Here is a 15,747-nt window from a genome sequence, read left to right as displayed (position 1 = left end):
ACCGCATTTACAGTCCCGGAAATTGTATTCGACTTACAGGCTATTACTCCATTGCCTGTTTAACAACTCTGTTCATTTGTCCACCCCACATGGACACTAGTCTGAACTTATTGGCTTCTAAACACCACCATCTTCTAGTTTTTCGCCCATTCCACATGGACGGACACCAGTCTGTACTTACTGGCTTCTAAACACCACCACCTTCTCGTCTTTGTCCATTCCACATGGACACCAGTCTGTACTTACTGGCTTCTAAACACCACCATCTTCTATTCTTTGTCCATCCCACATGGACACCAGTCTGTACTTACTGGCTTCTAAACACCACCATCTTCAATTCTTTGTCCATCCCACATGGACACCAGTCTGCACACCTGGCTTCTAACACCACCATCATCCTTAAGGTTAAGACATACGCGGCGATCGGCTAGGGTTACGAGAAACGTCTAGCCTTCCATTGACGGGGTCTTCCGCCAAGGTTCACGCAATTGCGATGTTCTTATCCATAGCTGCGATTCGAAACCCTTATATACTACCTATTTGAGTAAGGCGACGCAACGGGCGTATGCTTCATTTCAAACGCCAATATTAGTCAGGTCTCTCAAGAATGTTTAATTGTTCTTTTTTAAAACGATGTAACGTTCAATAAGGCGAATAACTAACGAAGAAAATATTAAATATTAATTATATTTATTTTAATATTTAAGATAATCTTGTTTCTCAATTCAAAATTAATACGGAAAGAGTTAAAAAGCAGTCTATGTTATTGTCTGTGTGTGTCCGTCCGTTATTACACTAGTGCCGCAGTGCGCTGCGTTAGAAGTTCGTTTTGTTTTGATGTGTAAAGAAATCCTACAGAACCATAATATTCCCTTTATCCTTAATATAAAGTGAATATGATGAAATATTTTTCGTAATTATGATGCATTTAGTGCTTTTGTAGCTTTAAAGCTCTGTTTCATTTTAATATTCCAAAGAGTTTTACTAATATTATTATTTGAAATGGCTGTTTATAAATTACTAAAGCTATACTACATCTGTATATAGAATAATCCTTGGTTTAGTAATTTTATGAAGAAAGCTAAGAACTAGACTCCGGCGGGTATATCTAGTACTATTTGCAATAAGCTTAGTGAAATATAGAGTAAATAATTGAGGCCTGAGGTGATGTAAACTTTGGGTTTTGATTTTCGTGTCTGAAATGAAGAGACATGAACGGTTCAGAGTGAGCCGAAAGTTAAATACACTCTTAAATAATCAGGTTAAGATTTTATAATAGAAGAAAAGATCATGTTGGCAATTAGATTAGTAGGGCTAAGCTACAGAGTTTTTATTCTCTTTATGGTGCGCATTGACTATCAGTGCGTCTAGCTACAATTTAGCTTTGGTATTATCATAAGTTAATTATTTAACGTTAACACTCATGTTGGCAAACTAAGAATATTGTTTAGGTGAGACGAGACGATAGTGTTTACACTGCTAACCAGTTGTGAATGTAGCTATCAGAATATAGGGTAAACAGCTGAAGCGTAGACTTCATTTCCTGTTCTTTTTGCCATTAACTGATTTCCATGGGTCCAAGATTTATCCTTATTGGATGTAAAATGTCGTCTGCTTTACTGTATATTCTTTATGCTTGGAATACTGCTTCAATATTTCGAAAATTTTTACTTCAAAAAAGAGAAATAATTCCATATCTAGGTAAATAACTTTGTAGTAGTAGACCTCTTGACTCGGAGAGGTAATATTTTGGTTTTCCCAACTTGTTAAAACTTAACTTCAATGTTTCCAGGCAGGGAGAAATGATTTGGATGACTCACTTTAGCAAAGCGACCTTCCGAATTTTTTCTTATCTTGCCCATAAAAATAGCGTGAGAAATCAGTGCACTATATATCGAGGGGCCATTCACTCAGTGTAATAATATAATAAATAAAGGCTTTTTATTCGGACATCCCCCTCAGTTGTGCCTTTGACTGTACTAAAGGGATTACGCGTAATTTATGAAAGTACTGCCCTTGACAGGGCTAAAATGATTCGTAATCGGTGTACTGCTAGTCTGAGAGTGATTAGCCATCGACTATATTAAATATCTACCTTCATGTAGTGCTTAACCTCTCTTACAGCCCCAGAGCAACAAAAATCACTCTGGTGATTTCACAATTTTCCCACGCTTTTGGTTTTTCAAAGTTAAAGTGAAACATTTAATGGAAGAGTGAAACAATTGGAAAAGTGAAAAACCTAAAATTAGAAACCAGTATGGCTAACCCATTGATTTTGGTCATTACCTGACCAAATTAGTTAAAGGTGGAATTCATAAACGTCGGACGCAATGTAATTTAGTACAGGCGAAGGCAGGGCGTCGTGCGCAAAAGGCGGAAATTTGCGCACGACGCCCTGCCTTTGCCTGTACTAAATTGCGTTGCATCCGACGTTTATGAATTCCACCTTTAAATCAACTCAAAACTTGACTGCTCCGAATATACATTTTCAAAATGGAAAGTTATTTTTCCTAAAGTTAATTTAACCTTATCTATCAGAAATTAATATTTCAACCAGACCGCATCGCATTTCGGAAATGTTTTTTGCAAACATTATTAAATACGATGAAGATGTTTAATAATACATGGCGTTATAGCTTAAGAACCGAATCAAAGAAAAACCAAATCTTACACACTTTTCATGTGCTTTACAGTATTTCTCCTTTATCTTTTTCTGCCAATTTTAGAGTTAATGCCTATCCCAGTGACGATGAAGTCATGGAGAGGTATTACACTGGATGTGTCTGTGTGTGTGTGTCTGTCTGTGACCGCGTTCGCAGTTGGCAAATCGGAGCAAACGTGTTCGCAATTTCCGGAAAGCGTTCGCAGTTCACAGAAATTTGGAGAATTCTATTCCATGGTACTCATTGGCTTCCAACTGCACCATCGTGTGTTCTTTGCCAATCCCAGATTGACGCTAGTTTGTACTTACTGGCTTTTAACACCACCATCTACTGGTCTTCCATCTATTCCACATTGACCCCAATCTGTATCATTGGCTTCTACTCCATTATCATCGTTGAGGTTAATATTTATGCGCCGATCTTCTAGGGGTTAGGAGAAACGTCTAGCCTCCCAATGGCGGGGCCTCCACCAAAGTTTCACGCAATTGCGCTTTTTCTTATTAATATAATGGAATCGATCGTCTTATATACCCTAGATCTCCAAAACTTCGGAAAGGGGCTTAAGCTAGTCTAGAAACGTCAATAAAATTAGCTAATATTATTTTTGTTAATTACTGACGATTAAAATAATTAATATGAATTATATGTATATTCATCCCCTTTTAGTATATTTAAGAAAAACCTCTCTTAACCGTAATGTTTGTAAACAAAGTTTATATAGGACGAGTAATGAAGATTGCGTTACGCGTATAAAGTATACACAATGCATTTCATAGATAAAGAAAGAGTAGTAGGGTCTTTCGAGACGTTGGTCTCGACTCGTAGAGGTCCTATTTTGGTTCCGCAACTTGTATAGCTTCACTATAGTCCAATCCGCTCAGATTTCAACAGCTAAAGTTATTGCTGATATCGAACACAATACTTTAATCCCTTGACTCTTATATTATGATATCTTTGCAGGATATTCTGAATAGAACAAGTGCGTAAATAATTCCGCGGTACTCCGAGTAGTTTCCAATGTGCTAATGTTATCATGTTATACTGCACCCAACAAGGCGCTAAAGCTATACTATATTAAAGTGCACACTTTATAAATTGCCACTTTTACCTGTGAAATGACAGAACCACGCGATACTCCCTTTTCGAAATTAAAGTTTTATCGACATCTTTACCTTTACTGTTTTATCAACTTTCTAGCTTCCCCGATATTGAATCTACAGTCTTAAGCATTAATGGTAAATCACATAGAGATTAACATTACGTTAACTTCGATACAATATATTTTTGATTTCAAATCCTAACTGCTCCGTGATTTTTCGAAAGACTTCGAATATCCTTTTATGAGATTCCCCTTATATTTTGCTCATTTCCCTATGCCCAACCCTTTATTCAGTTTGTCATAAACAGAAACCACCAATTATTTTTTAAATTTTGGTGCCTTTAAGAATTTGAGTGAATAAATGCTCTTTCAGAGACCATTGGGAGGCTAGACGTTTCTCCTAACCCCTAGAAGATCGGCGCGTAAATATTAACCTGAACGATGATAATGGAGTAGAAGCCAATGATACAGATTGGGGTCAATGTGGAATAGATGGAAGACCAGTAGATGGTGGTGTTAAAAGCTAGTAAGTACAGACTAGCGTCAATCTTGGATTGGCAAAGAACACACGATGGTGCAGTTGGAAGCCAATGAGTACCGTGGAATAGAATTCTCCAAATTTCTGTGAACTGCGAACGCTTTCCGGAAATTGCGAACACGTTTGCTCCGATTTGCCAACTGCGAACGCGGTCACAGACAGACACACACACAGACACGTCCAGTGTAATACCTCTCCATGACTTCATCGTCACTGGGATAGGCATTAACTCTAAAATTGGCAGAAAAAGATAAAGGAGAAATACTTTAAAGCACATGAAAAGTGTGTAAGATTTGGTTTTTCTTTGATTCGGTTCTTAAGCTATAACGCCATGTATTATTAAACATCTTCATCGTATTTACTAAAGTTTGCAAAAAACATTTCCGAAATGCGATGCGGTCTGGTTGAAATATTAATTTCTGATAGATAAGGTTAAATTAACTTTAGGAAAAATAACTTTCCATTTTGAAAATGTATATTCGGAGCATTCAAGTTTTGAGTTGATTTAAAGGTGGAATTCTTAAACGTCGGACGCAACGCAATTTAGTACAGGCAAAGGCAGGGCGTCGTGCGCAAATTTCCGCCTTTTGCGCACGACGCCCTGCCTTTGCCTGTACTAAATTACGTTGCGTCCGACGTTTATGAATTCCACCTTTAACTAATTTGGTCAGGTAATGACCAATATCAATGGGTTAGCCATACTGGTTTCTAATTTTAGGTTTTTCACTTTTCCAAATGTTTCACTTTAACTTTGAAAAACCAAAAGCGTGGGAAAATTGTGAAATCACCAGAGTGATTTTTGTTGCTCTGGGGCTGTAAGAGAGGTTAAGCACTACATGAAGGTAGATATTTAATATAGTCGATGGCTAATCACTCTCAGACTAGCAGTACACCGATTACGAATCATTTTAGCCCTGTCAAGGGCAGTACTTTCATAAATTACGCGTAATCCCTTTAGTACAGTCAAAGGCACAACTGAGGGGGATGTCCGAATAAAAAGCCTTTATTTATTATATTATTACACTGAGTGAATGGCCCCTCGATATATAGTGCACTGATTTCTCACGCTATTTTTATGGGCAAGATAAGAAAAAATTCGGATGGTCGCTTTGCTAAAGTGAGTCATCCAACTCATTTCTCCCTGCCTGGAAACATTGAAGTTAAGTTTTAAAAACACCAACCCCGTACTAGACCCTGTCTGTGACCCTATTTACAATTTCTAAAATAGCACGAAAGTGTTACTTTGCCTATTCTTGTATACGTGAAAGCCAATAATGTAGAAACCAGCCCATATAGTGATTTTTGAAATTGGTAGTAGTCGACTCGTGACTCTGACTCTGAGGAAATACACGTTTTTCCGTAAAGTTTGGCGTGATTAAACGTCAAAATGACGTTGCAAATTAATATGCAATTTGACGATTTTGAGTCTCTTTGGATAAATCATCGTGAATACTGCCACAAAAATTTTTCTCCTATACTCTCCAAAGCTCCACATTCGACAACAGTTCAGTCGGAGAACAAAAGAAAGTACCGCAAAAAACCTTTACCGGATAAATTGAAATACGCGAAAGTGAAGTACGCTTGCGTTCATTATGGATCCTACGATTCCAAATCTGAAGGAAAACGCTTATCTTCAACCTTTAAAGACGAGTGCTCAGCATTCGTGTCATATTCTGTTAGCACAAGGTTCGACAAATTGTACATACATTCCATGAATTTAGAACACAATCACCGGACTGATTCATCAATGTACCAAAAATATCCGCAAAATCGAGCCTTTCGTTGCATGGATGAAGAATCTAAAACGTATTTTTCAGAATTAGTGAGTCTAGGAGCGGACAATAAAAAAGTTTTGCTCAAAGTCATAGAGACAGAAGACAAAATAGACTTCCCAAAGTCACTGCATAACTTTAAAGCTAAAATGTTGAAGAACAAAAGTGATCAAGGGAAGAATTCCGCGCAAAAGCTTCTGGAAAAACTAAACAGGGACAAAGAAAATGATCCCAACATGGTACGTATTATAGCATATTTAATGTGTTTTAACATATATGAATATACTGCATGGAAAGCTTCACCTTACACTTTACACTTTGCTAAGACGTTTTTTGCACGTAACTAGGAGGTAAACGAGGGGTCGGACATTAGCCAAAATCCAGTACACTTTCGACGAAATCCCAAAATCTCTAAACATGTTCTATGGGAAATTAGCATGGAAATCTTTAAATCCCTCCTAAAAACTTCTTTAAAATCCCAAGATCTCTCTCAAATTTCAAAAACGCCATATGTCCGACCCCTCGGAGGTAAAGCTTTTAAAGGGAGATTGATAGTTTCTGAAAACCAATTTTTATCAACCCCTCGGAGGTAAAGCTTTTAAAGGGAGATTGATAGTTTCTGAAAACCAATTTTTTATCGATTTAAATTGCAAAAATAACAACAAAACTTGCCAAAACCTTTCCGTTAAATTTGTATTTTTTTTTATATTGTCAAAGTTGACGTGTATTTATGATAAACGAAGGTTGCATCATGGATTAAACAACCTTTCAGGGATAAAGCCCCGTTTCATGAGAGCGAAAGCGAGAAAAAACAGAGCAAAAACTACAGGAGCGTAGGGTTTCTTAAGAATAACATGAATGGTCAAGCTAGCTTGCAATCCTATAGTTATTGCTCTGTTTTTTCTCGCTATCGCTCTCATGAAAACGGGGCTTTACTCTCTCTGGAAAAATAATTGTTCGAATCGCACCCTGGTGACAAAAATTGTCTACACCGGAAGCTTGTAGCTACCAATACACGGGGATAAAATATTGAAGGGGGAAGAAACTTATGCCGTTTTTCTTTGGATTGCTCCGACTTCCTCCCTTTGCTCCCGGAACCCATTGACGCAATGTATTTTCCATTGCTCTTGGAGCAGTTGAAGCAGAGAGAATTAAGAAATGGAGCGGAAACTAGGGGAAAGATGTAGCAATAAGAGGCCGGGTTGAGTTCCGGTAGCCATCAGAGAGAATATCTTCCCCCCAATAAAATAAGAGGGTTGTCATGAGACAGGATGTTACCCCGGGTCGGTTATTCGAGACGCGCCCCCTCGTTTGAGCTACACTGTGTTTTGCAGTACCAAAGGCAGGAACTTCCACTCCCTATCTTAATTCTCTCTGGTTGGAGCAGCCCAAAAAACGGATAACTTTACAGCATTTCAGCACACTGAGGTTACTTAATCCATGCTTGCATTGTATATGAAAAACCTATAACAAATTAGCGACCGCAACACCACATCAATGAGAGGCCTCCCACCCCGAATTTGATTTTTTTGGCGAAAGGAGAAGTGTTTGTGACGTAAGGCGTCTGTAAACGCGAATGTAATAGCCCGCGTGATATGAATTTGACTCCGAGATTACTACCTATGACTTTTTAATCTCCTTGCCACTCTTAAATGAAAGGAGTGCGTGAATTCCTCTGGGTATGATCTTTTTGACTCAAAGAGCTTATTTTGTTTTCCCAACTTCTGTTGTAGGTGGTAGACGTTGAATACGACGAACAAACCTTCGAATTGACGTTCGCGTATTGGCAAACTGGACTTATGCGTGAATCTTTTCAAAAGTACCCCGAGCATGTGCTTTGCGACGCGACTTATTGTTTGAACTTTTGTCGAATGCCGCTATACATAATAATGAACGTTGATGGGAACAATCTCAGCGAGATTGTGGCACTATGTCTTGTGAAATGTGAAACCAAAGATGTCATCCATAAGCTTTTCTCTGCTTTTAAAAACAATAACCCGAATACCGATAAAATCGAGACATTTATGGTTGACAAAGACTTCACCGAGATAAATGTTATCGAAAAAGTATTTCCTCGCGTAACGGTTGAAATATGTCTGTTCCACGTCCTTAAGGCCATAAAAACCAAAATTCATTCTCTGAAAATGGCTACGTCCGCAGATAGAAAGGCGAAAAAGTGGGTTCAAAGTATCGCCTATTCGTTTACAGAATCTGAGTTTCAAGAAAATGTAGATTCAATGTTTAAGGATGAGGAATTAAGCAGAGAATTCCTAAAATATTTCCAAGAAAACTGGTTGAACATTAAAGATAAATGGGTCATGTGCTATCGTAGGCAGCATTTCAACTTGGGTGATACCACAAACAACAGGTTAGAATCTTTAAACCAAAAGATTAAAGCGGCAGTGAGTAAAAGAAATAACTCCCTCGACCAATTTTACGATGACATGAAAGGGCTATGTTCCTATATAAACTTATTGCACGTTCAGGCAAAGTTCACCTCGTTGACGAAAAAAGTATTTCATCCCGTTTTAAAAGACGCTGGTTTAGCACAAGCAGCCGAGCTAATTCGACAGGCTTGTGTGCCGAATTTTGCTGATTAAATAATAAATAATATGAAAAATGGAATGTCGGAGGATTCAAAGTGCGAGCCAATAGACAACTCCATGAATTTTTTAGTCACTCACAAAAATCGATCTAATGCAATAAGTAACGGACATACTTGCTCCTGCTCTTCTTATAAAATGCTAGGCATTCCGTGCATCCACATTTTTTGCGTTCGAAAGCACCAAAAAAAAAATTCCATTTCAAATAGATATGCTCTCCCCTAGATTAAGCAAGCAAAAATGGGTTCAAGGTTTGGCAACCGAAAATGCTGTGACCCAAAACGTAACTGTACGAAGTTCAAAAAGTCGTACATGCCAACAAAAATTCGCCTCTTTAGCTCCTAGAGCAAAACGGCTCCTAGACGTTGCTTCCGCGTGTGGCGAGAAAACCTTTCAGAAAAAGGTCAAACATTATTGACATCCTAACTACAGCTTGGGCAGAGCAAGAAGATATTGGAATTGTAATCCGTGGAAAAATTTACGATGGAGAGTTGGTAACCGAAACTGAAGATGTTAGTAGAGAAAAAGATAGTCAGGAGGGAGACGAAGATGTTAGTAGAGAAAAAGATAGTCAGGAGGGAGATGAAAACATTGGCGACGGTAAAAACCTACAGCAAGAGAAGAAACGCTGCAAAAATTTCGATAAAGATGAAGTAGATGATACAAACTCCATAGACAAAGCTCGTATGAACCACAGTATAAAGACTGAAAGTGGAATGAACGAAGATGACTTAGATGAAGGTGATTCGCAAGACGATAAAATGGATCCGAGTGAAGGTGACCTGGATAAAGTCGATTCGAATGAAGGTGACTTGGATGAAGGTGATTCGCAAGACGATAAAATGGATCCGAGTGACGGTGACCTGGATAAAGTCGATTCGAATGAAGGTGACCTGGATAAAGTCGATTCGAATGAAGGTGACCTGGATGAACTCGATTCGAATGAAGGTGAAATGAATGAAAGTGCCATGGATGAAGATAATCCCAATTCCAAACAAATTAAGGAACCAAGATCGATACAAGATGAGGATTGCTTACTTCGGGATATAAAGCCAGCACCCGAAGAAACTAAATCAAGTCTGCAAGACATTATTGATCTTATTAAAGAACCCTTGAAACTGAAACCAAGAGGACGACCCAAAGGAATACACCAAACAGTTATTGGACTTAACAAAGTAAAGGGAAGGAAGGAACAACTGAAAAGTCCAAGAACACGACTCCAAAATCGTATGCCTAGAACGGAAATCATAGTAGCCCGAGAACCAGTGTCTTACCTTGCAAATATTCAGTATCCTAAAGACCAAATATGGATGAAAAACTCATTTCAATTAAGCAAAACTCACGAGAAAAATCTTTTGAGCCATGAAGACATGTCTGGTGATATTGTGGACGCTGCCCAGGAAATTCTTAAAAACCAGCATTTAAATGTCACAACGGACTTGATCTCACTTCACAGATTTTTTAAAACAAACGTTCCTTTCATCGTCAATACTGTGGCCGAGGAGGGATATATGGTCCAGATCTATGGAATATATGAACACTACCTTTGCGTGTCTGGATATTTCAGCAATGGTTTAGCTGAAATGTCGCTCTACGACTCGTTAAATGGTATACGACACATCAAAGAAGTTATTTCCCTTTTGAGTGCCCAATTCAAAAATTCTACCATAGAAAAAATTGCTTTAAAGTGCATGAAAGTGACACAGCAGTCCGAGAGGGCAGTGGCAAACGCCGTCAACGCATGCCTGAACCTTAACCCAGGCGCTTATACATACAACATGGAAGGTAACATAATGCGAAAACATTTTCACAATTGCCTTCGAGAAAACAAGCTAACGCCATTTCCCTACATTACGGTAAATAATTTATCCGTAACCATTCTTCACCAAGGAGTGTATGAATTAGTTTACTGCTATTGTCGCAAACCCGACGATGGGAAAAAAATGTATTGTTGCGACGTTTGCCATGAATGGTATCACGAGGCATGCCTAAAATTAAAACCAAAGGGTTATGAATGGAGGTGCGAGTACAAGTGCACAGAGAAGGTACTTGAAAGGCTTACCTTTGAAAATGAGTAATAAAATGGAGAGTTTACGTATTTCTCTTTAGGTATATTTTTCAACCTAAACTATAACATTCCTTGACAATTCTATAATTTAATTAGGTTGTTTGTATCGATAAAAAGTGAAAAAAACCAGAATAAGCTAATAACGTTCATTGTATTTTTTCTTGAAATGTAAATTCTTATTCCTGTTTACCATCGTTTTTATATTCTATGAGATTCCCCTTATATTTTGCTCATTTCCCTATGCCCTACCCTTTATTCAGTTTGTCATAAACAGTACAGTAATGGCTGACAAATTCCTACCGTTGTTGTCTACAATGTGTTTATAATTTCTATATAACCACCAATTATTTTCTAAATTTTGGTGCCTTTAAGAATTTGAGTGAATAAATGCTCTTTCAGAGACGCTACGTTTTGGCATAATTTGTGTTAGTTTTTTCATGGCATATGATTTTTGCAAGACATCCTATTTCTTTGGTTTCAAATCCTGATATTGAACACTCCGTGGTTTTCGAAAGACTTTGCGAGATTAGACAAAGTCCAATATGGTTACTGTAAGGCATAGAAAATAATGTAAGGGAATGGAAGCCCCTTCCTTCCACTGTGCAAGCCGTCGTTGAGGCTACCTAGTTTGTACATGGAAAGGCTAGAAGGAAGATTCACTTCCGTCTCCAGTTACAACGTAAGCCTACTTCCGGAAATGGACCTAGCCCGCCTCTTCAGTTTCAATTTCTTTATATTTTATTTTCTATGGTATAGGTATGTATGTTATCGCTATACACTACCAACAAAGGAACCCGGCGTTTATAGCCGTCAGGACATCATAACAACCGAACACGATGGATACGTCCGCTAAAAACACGTTTCCTACAAGTTCTTCTCATGGTATTTTTCACATTATAAAAACAACGTAACGATTCTTCCTGGGTATTCGTCACATTATATAAACCCGGGCAGAAATAGACAGTCCACTGTGGACTCGCTATTTCTGCCCAGGTTGATAATGAGCAAAATACCCAGGCACAACTAGCCATAAATTTATCTTTCGGCTATTTTTGCCCGGGTTCCCCGTTGCGGTAAACCCGGGCAGAAATAGACAGTCCACTGTGGGCCGGCTATTTCTGCCCGGGACCCGGGCACTTTTAGCCTCGCATTAGTCGGCCGCTATTTCTGCCCGGAACCCGGGCGAATTTAGCACCCTTTATGCTATTTCTGCCCGCAACCCGGTCACATATAGCAACGGCCTTTCTTTTAACCATACGGGTGTCAAGTCTTACGTAGAAGGGTCTAAAAACCCTTAAAGGGAGGGTGAAGTAGAAAATCAAGTGATTTTTTGTCAATTCTTCTACTAATTACAAGACCAGTCTGCATAGTGAAACATTCAGGAAATACTTCCGAATGATTTTATAATTTAAATTAGGTTCAGATTTTAAGGATAATTTTAAAGAAGGACCTCCGACCAATCGCGTAACGCCTTGCCTTTTTATTAACAAAATTCTCGTGGAACGTTCCGTGTCGAATGAAATTTATCACGAGATTTGATAAAATTTGCGCGCGACGTGACAATCGTGGTGCGAGACATGGCGCGTGCCACGAGAATTTTGTAAATAAAAAGGCAGGACGTTACGCGATTGGTCTGAGGTCCTTCATTAAAATTATCCTTAAAATCTGAACCTAATTTGAATTTTGAAATCATTCGTAAGCGTTTCGACTGTTTGACTATGCAGACTGGTCTTATAATTAGCAGAAAAATCGATATAAAATCACTTGATTTTCTACTTCACCCTCCCTTTAAGGGTATACCTCTGTGTATTTCATAGGGATCCGTGAGCTCGGGCACGCTCTCATGCTTTACAGAGCGCTCATTTATGTGAAACAGTAGTTCATTCTTATCAGGTGGCTCAAGCGAATATTATGGTTGACGTGCTTGTATTTTTAATAAAATTGGTTTGTAAAAGTGAGCGCATTTGATTAAATTTTTAGAATGGAAACGAATCCCTCATTGCAAGATTAAAAAAGTTATGTTTGACATTTGAATTGTCTAAAAGGTTTCTTACAAAGTTATGATTAAATCGGACAATCGTTTATCACATCCTTTTCTGTATGGAGTATGGAACCGCCCTGAAGAAGGAAAGAAATGGATTTTCAGAGGCGTAAAAGGAAAACGGTAGCTCTTCAATAAATATCGGAATTTGCTCTTTCGTCATGATATCGGGTGTTAGAAGAGCTGAACGTCCTTGGTGGCATTCTTCTAAAACTTGTTCGTGTTCATATATTAAATCCAATGATTTCATAAAGGTAATTCTTATGTATATTTCCCTCATCATGTGGTCATCTGTTCTCTGTTCAAGTCAAGAACATTATCATATATATATATATATAAACAAAACTAATATATGAGGCCTATACACCTACCTCGAAATTGTAGCGAACCTTTCCCATATCTAGTGACACCAAGTGTAATTGTTTACAAAAGTAGACGTCTTCTAAAGTTTCGATTCTTTTAATATCCGGGGGAATGGTCACTTTGGATAAAAGAAGATTTTCGAAAAATGTTAACATCAAGTACATTCCGAGTATCCAACTGAAGAGCAATATTCCGAATCCAAACTTAATTTTATTGAATGACACCGAATATGAACGAAAGGAAAATTAAATTATAAATATGGCGTTCATAAATTATTTCGCCTAGTTCATATTTCACATTACAATTCGTCTTTAAATTACATGAAAGATAAATTTCAAATCAAGGGTCACATCCTTTATATCCAAGGTCAAAGATGTCGATTTTTAACTTCATAAGAAACAAATAAGAGAAATTTTAAAGCTGGAAAATCACAAAAATTCCAATTTCGTGCCAAATAACATCACTTGAAACCAAATTAAAATCCGTTTAAAATTTTGAATCATCTCTTGGGCTCTAAAAGTCAAGTCACTTTATACATAGTTTTCATATAAGAGAGAGAGAGCCTTTTACCCATAAATTTATTCCCCGTTCTCTCCCCCGTGGAGGGCTGAAAAATATTCTGCGAACCAAAGCTAGCAAACGAGTTTTCAGTATAACGTTGATTTTCCCATAGAACTTGGGATAATATTAGGGTTTGAGGATTCAAATTGTTATTTATGGTCGATTGCTTACTTCTCACTGTAATTTTAAAAATCGGTCAGATAAGAGTTTGTCAATATCATTTTTTGGATTACCAAATAGCCCTGGTCCATATTGAAATAACAGCGCTGCTACGGCGGTCGCTCATTCTCCGGGGCGAAAGCTAGCGCCATTTTCAAAGGTGCAATGCTGCCAGAAACGTATCCCTATTACTTTTCGGACTGATAGTCGTCGGCTGCTATTCATTCTGTTTTCAGACACTGAATATCCGAAAAGGTTAATTTTCGTTTATAGAGAGTTTAATTGGCTTAATTTCAGTACTATTTAATCAAATTGGAAGCCTCAATTTCTATTGAAGAAAGTATAGTAAAAATCTAAAGATAGACGCTGCCATTTTATAATTGTGCCATCAAGTTCTCTCAATTTTGAAGCAGACGATAATCAGTTACAGAACCACGGCCCAGTCGTTCAAGGACGTGATTAAGTTAGCCATGCTAAAAAACCCTCTCTCCATATTTGGTGGCTGATTACGTGATATTATTCCCGCGTAAAACGCCACAAGATTAATGAGGACTCTGCGGCGCTACCAACCCTCAAATTCCAACGCTTGTCGGGACGTGCGGTTCCCCCCACCACGGAAAGCAACCCCAATGGATTAATCTCGCTTTATAGTTCAGAAACGGTTTCAATAGCTCCGATGGAAAGACATGCCATGCCATAACCACTGAAATAGCTTTCGCCATACCGGACACTTACGTGGGCATTGTCACGGGCCTACAAGAACTACTCGAACAAGACCTCCACATCGGGGGCGGCATCATTGATCCGGACTACCGAGGTCCAGTCAAGGTCATCTTCTTCAGTCTCACGGACAAACATTACCACGTCACCCCAGGAATGGAAATCGCCAGACTTCTTCTAGCCCCCACCTACTCCCTAGTGGTGGAGGAGGCTACCGCACTCTCCAGTACTGATCGCGCGGCGCAAGGGTTCGGGTCCACTGGACTCCAGTGACCAAACTACGGCACGAGTTTCTGTTGCATTTTCCGTAACCCCAACGGACTACCACATCCCAAGGCTGTAAATACACTCTTTGAAATGGATCTCTATCTCCCCTATTTTTGTATCTTCCCTTGCATGACGGGCCAGCGGACCACCGTCCCGAACGGCCCAGGATTAATTAAATAAATAAACTCTGCGGCGCTCAAATGGACCAATACTATATCGTAACCACTATGGCGCTAAAATTTAAGGGCTCTCAAAAAGAAGACAGCAGGTAAAGGCCCTTCATCGAGAATATTAGGACTGTTCACGAGCCGAGCTGAGCGAGCTTTTTAAAAGCTCGGCTCGGTTCGAGCCAAAAAAACGGCGGCTTTAGCTCGGCTCGGCTCGAATATGATCGAGACGAGCCGAGCTGGCTCGATTAAAATATACGTCTTTAAAAAAATTGCTACTATCAACGTCAAACTTGAGAATGACTATAAATGCCATCCCATGTTTAGGAATGTAGTGGTTCAGTAAAACCCGCTCTTTAAAATATGCTCAAGGTTAGAGACGAAAGATTTTTTCCCCACGCTTTATTTCATGTAATAATACAACAGAACGCTATCGATGGAGAGAATAAAGACTAAAAGGAAAGCACTATATCAGTGACCAAGCTCGCGAGCGCGAGTCGGCTCGGCTCGGCTCGATGCCTATCGGGTCGGCTCGACTCGACCATAAAAAAGCTCGCTCGTTAATTAATCGAGCCGCATAAGTGGCGGCTCGGCTCGGCTCGAACTCGGCTCGCTCGTCACGAGCCCGAGCTGGCTCGAGCTCGTGAACAGTCCTAGAGAATATTTTTTTAGTTAAGATTTTCTGGTACAAAAGTGCGGGGCTTAAATTAACACTGCAACGACGTA

The 15,747-nt window shown here is 38.9% G+C and overlaps 1 protein-coding gene and 1 long non-coding RNA gene across 2 annotated transcripts; one reads left to right on the top strand and one right to left on the bottom strand.

The window, feature by feature from the left end:
- Positions 1-1,305: 1,305 nt before the first annotated feature.
- LOC149583076 (uncharacterized) lies at positions 1,306-1,735 on the bottom strand. Its single transcript, XR_016380579.1, has 2 exons — positions 1,672-1,735; positions 1,306-1,589 (listed from the first exon to the last, which is right to left on the bottom strand). It is a non-coding gene; the product is annotated as an uncharacterized LOC149583076 (long non-coding RNA).
- Positions 1,736-14,412: 12,677 nt separating this feature from the next.
- LOC149583075 (uncharacterized) lies at positions 14,413-14,860 on the top strand. Its single transcript, XM_089864099.1, has 2 exons — positions 14,413-14,463; positions 14,519-14,860. The coding sequence occupies exons 1-2, from the start codon at positions 14,413-14,415 to the stop codon at positions 14,858-14,860; spliced, it is 393 nt and encodes a 130-aa protein (XP_089720225.1).
- The last annotated feature ends 887 nt before the right edge of the window (positions 14,861-15,747 follow it).

This window comes from Phalangium opilio, unplaced genomic scaffold (assembly GCF_054372755.1).
Source record: "Phalangium opilio isolate 3A_F unplaced genomic scaffold, DU_Popi_V2 ptg001662l_1, whole genome shotgun sequence".
NCBI lineage: Eukaryota > Metazoa > Arthropoda > Arachnida > Opiliones > Phalangiidae > Phalangium > Phalangium opilio.
This window is presented reverse-complemented; position numbering and strand designations above follow the sequence as displayed.

Excerpts from the sequence above, each read along its gene's own strand:
- LOC149583075 (XM_089864099.1), top strand. The coding sequence starts at position 14,413 with ATGAGGACTCTGCGGCGCTACCAACCCTCAAATTCCAACGCTTGTCGG. Across the intron at positions 14,464-14,518 it reads ATTCCAACGCTTGTCGGGAC|TTCAGAAACGGTTTCAATAG; the intron begins GTGCGGTTCCCC and ends CTCGCTTTATAG.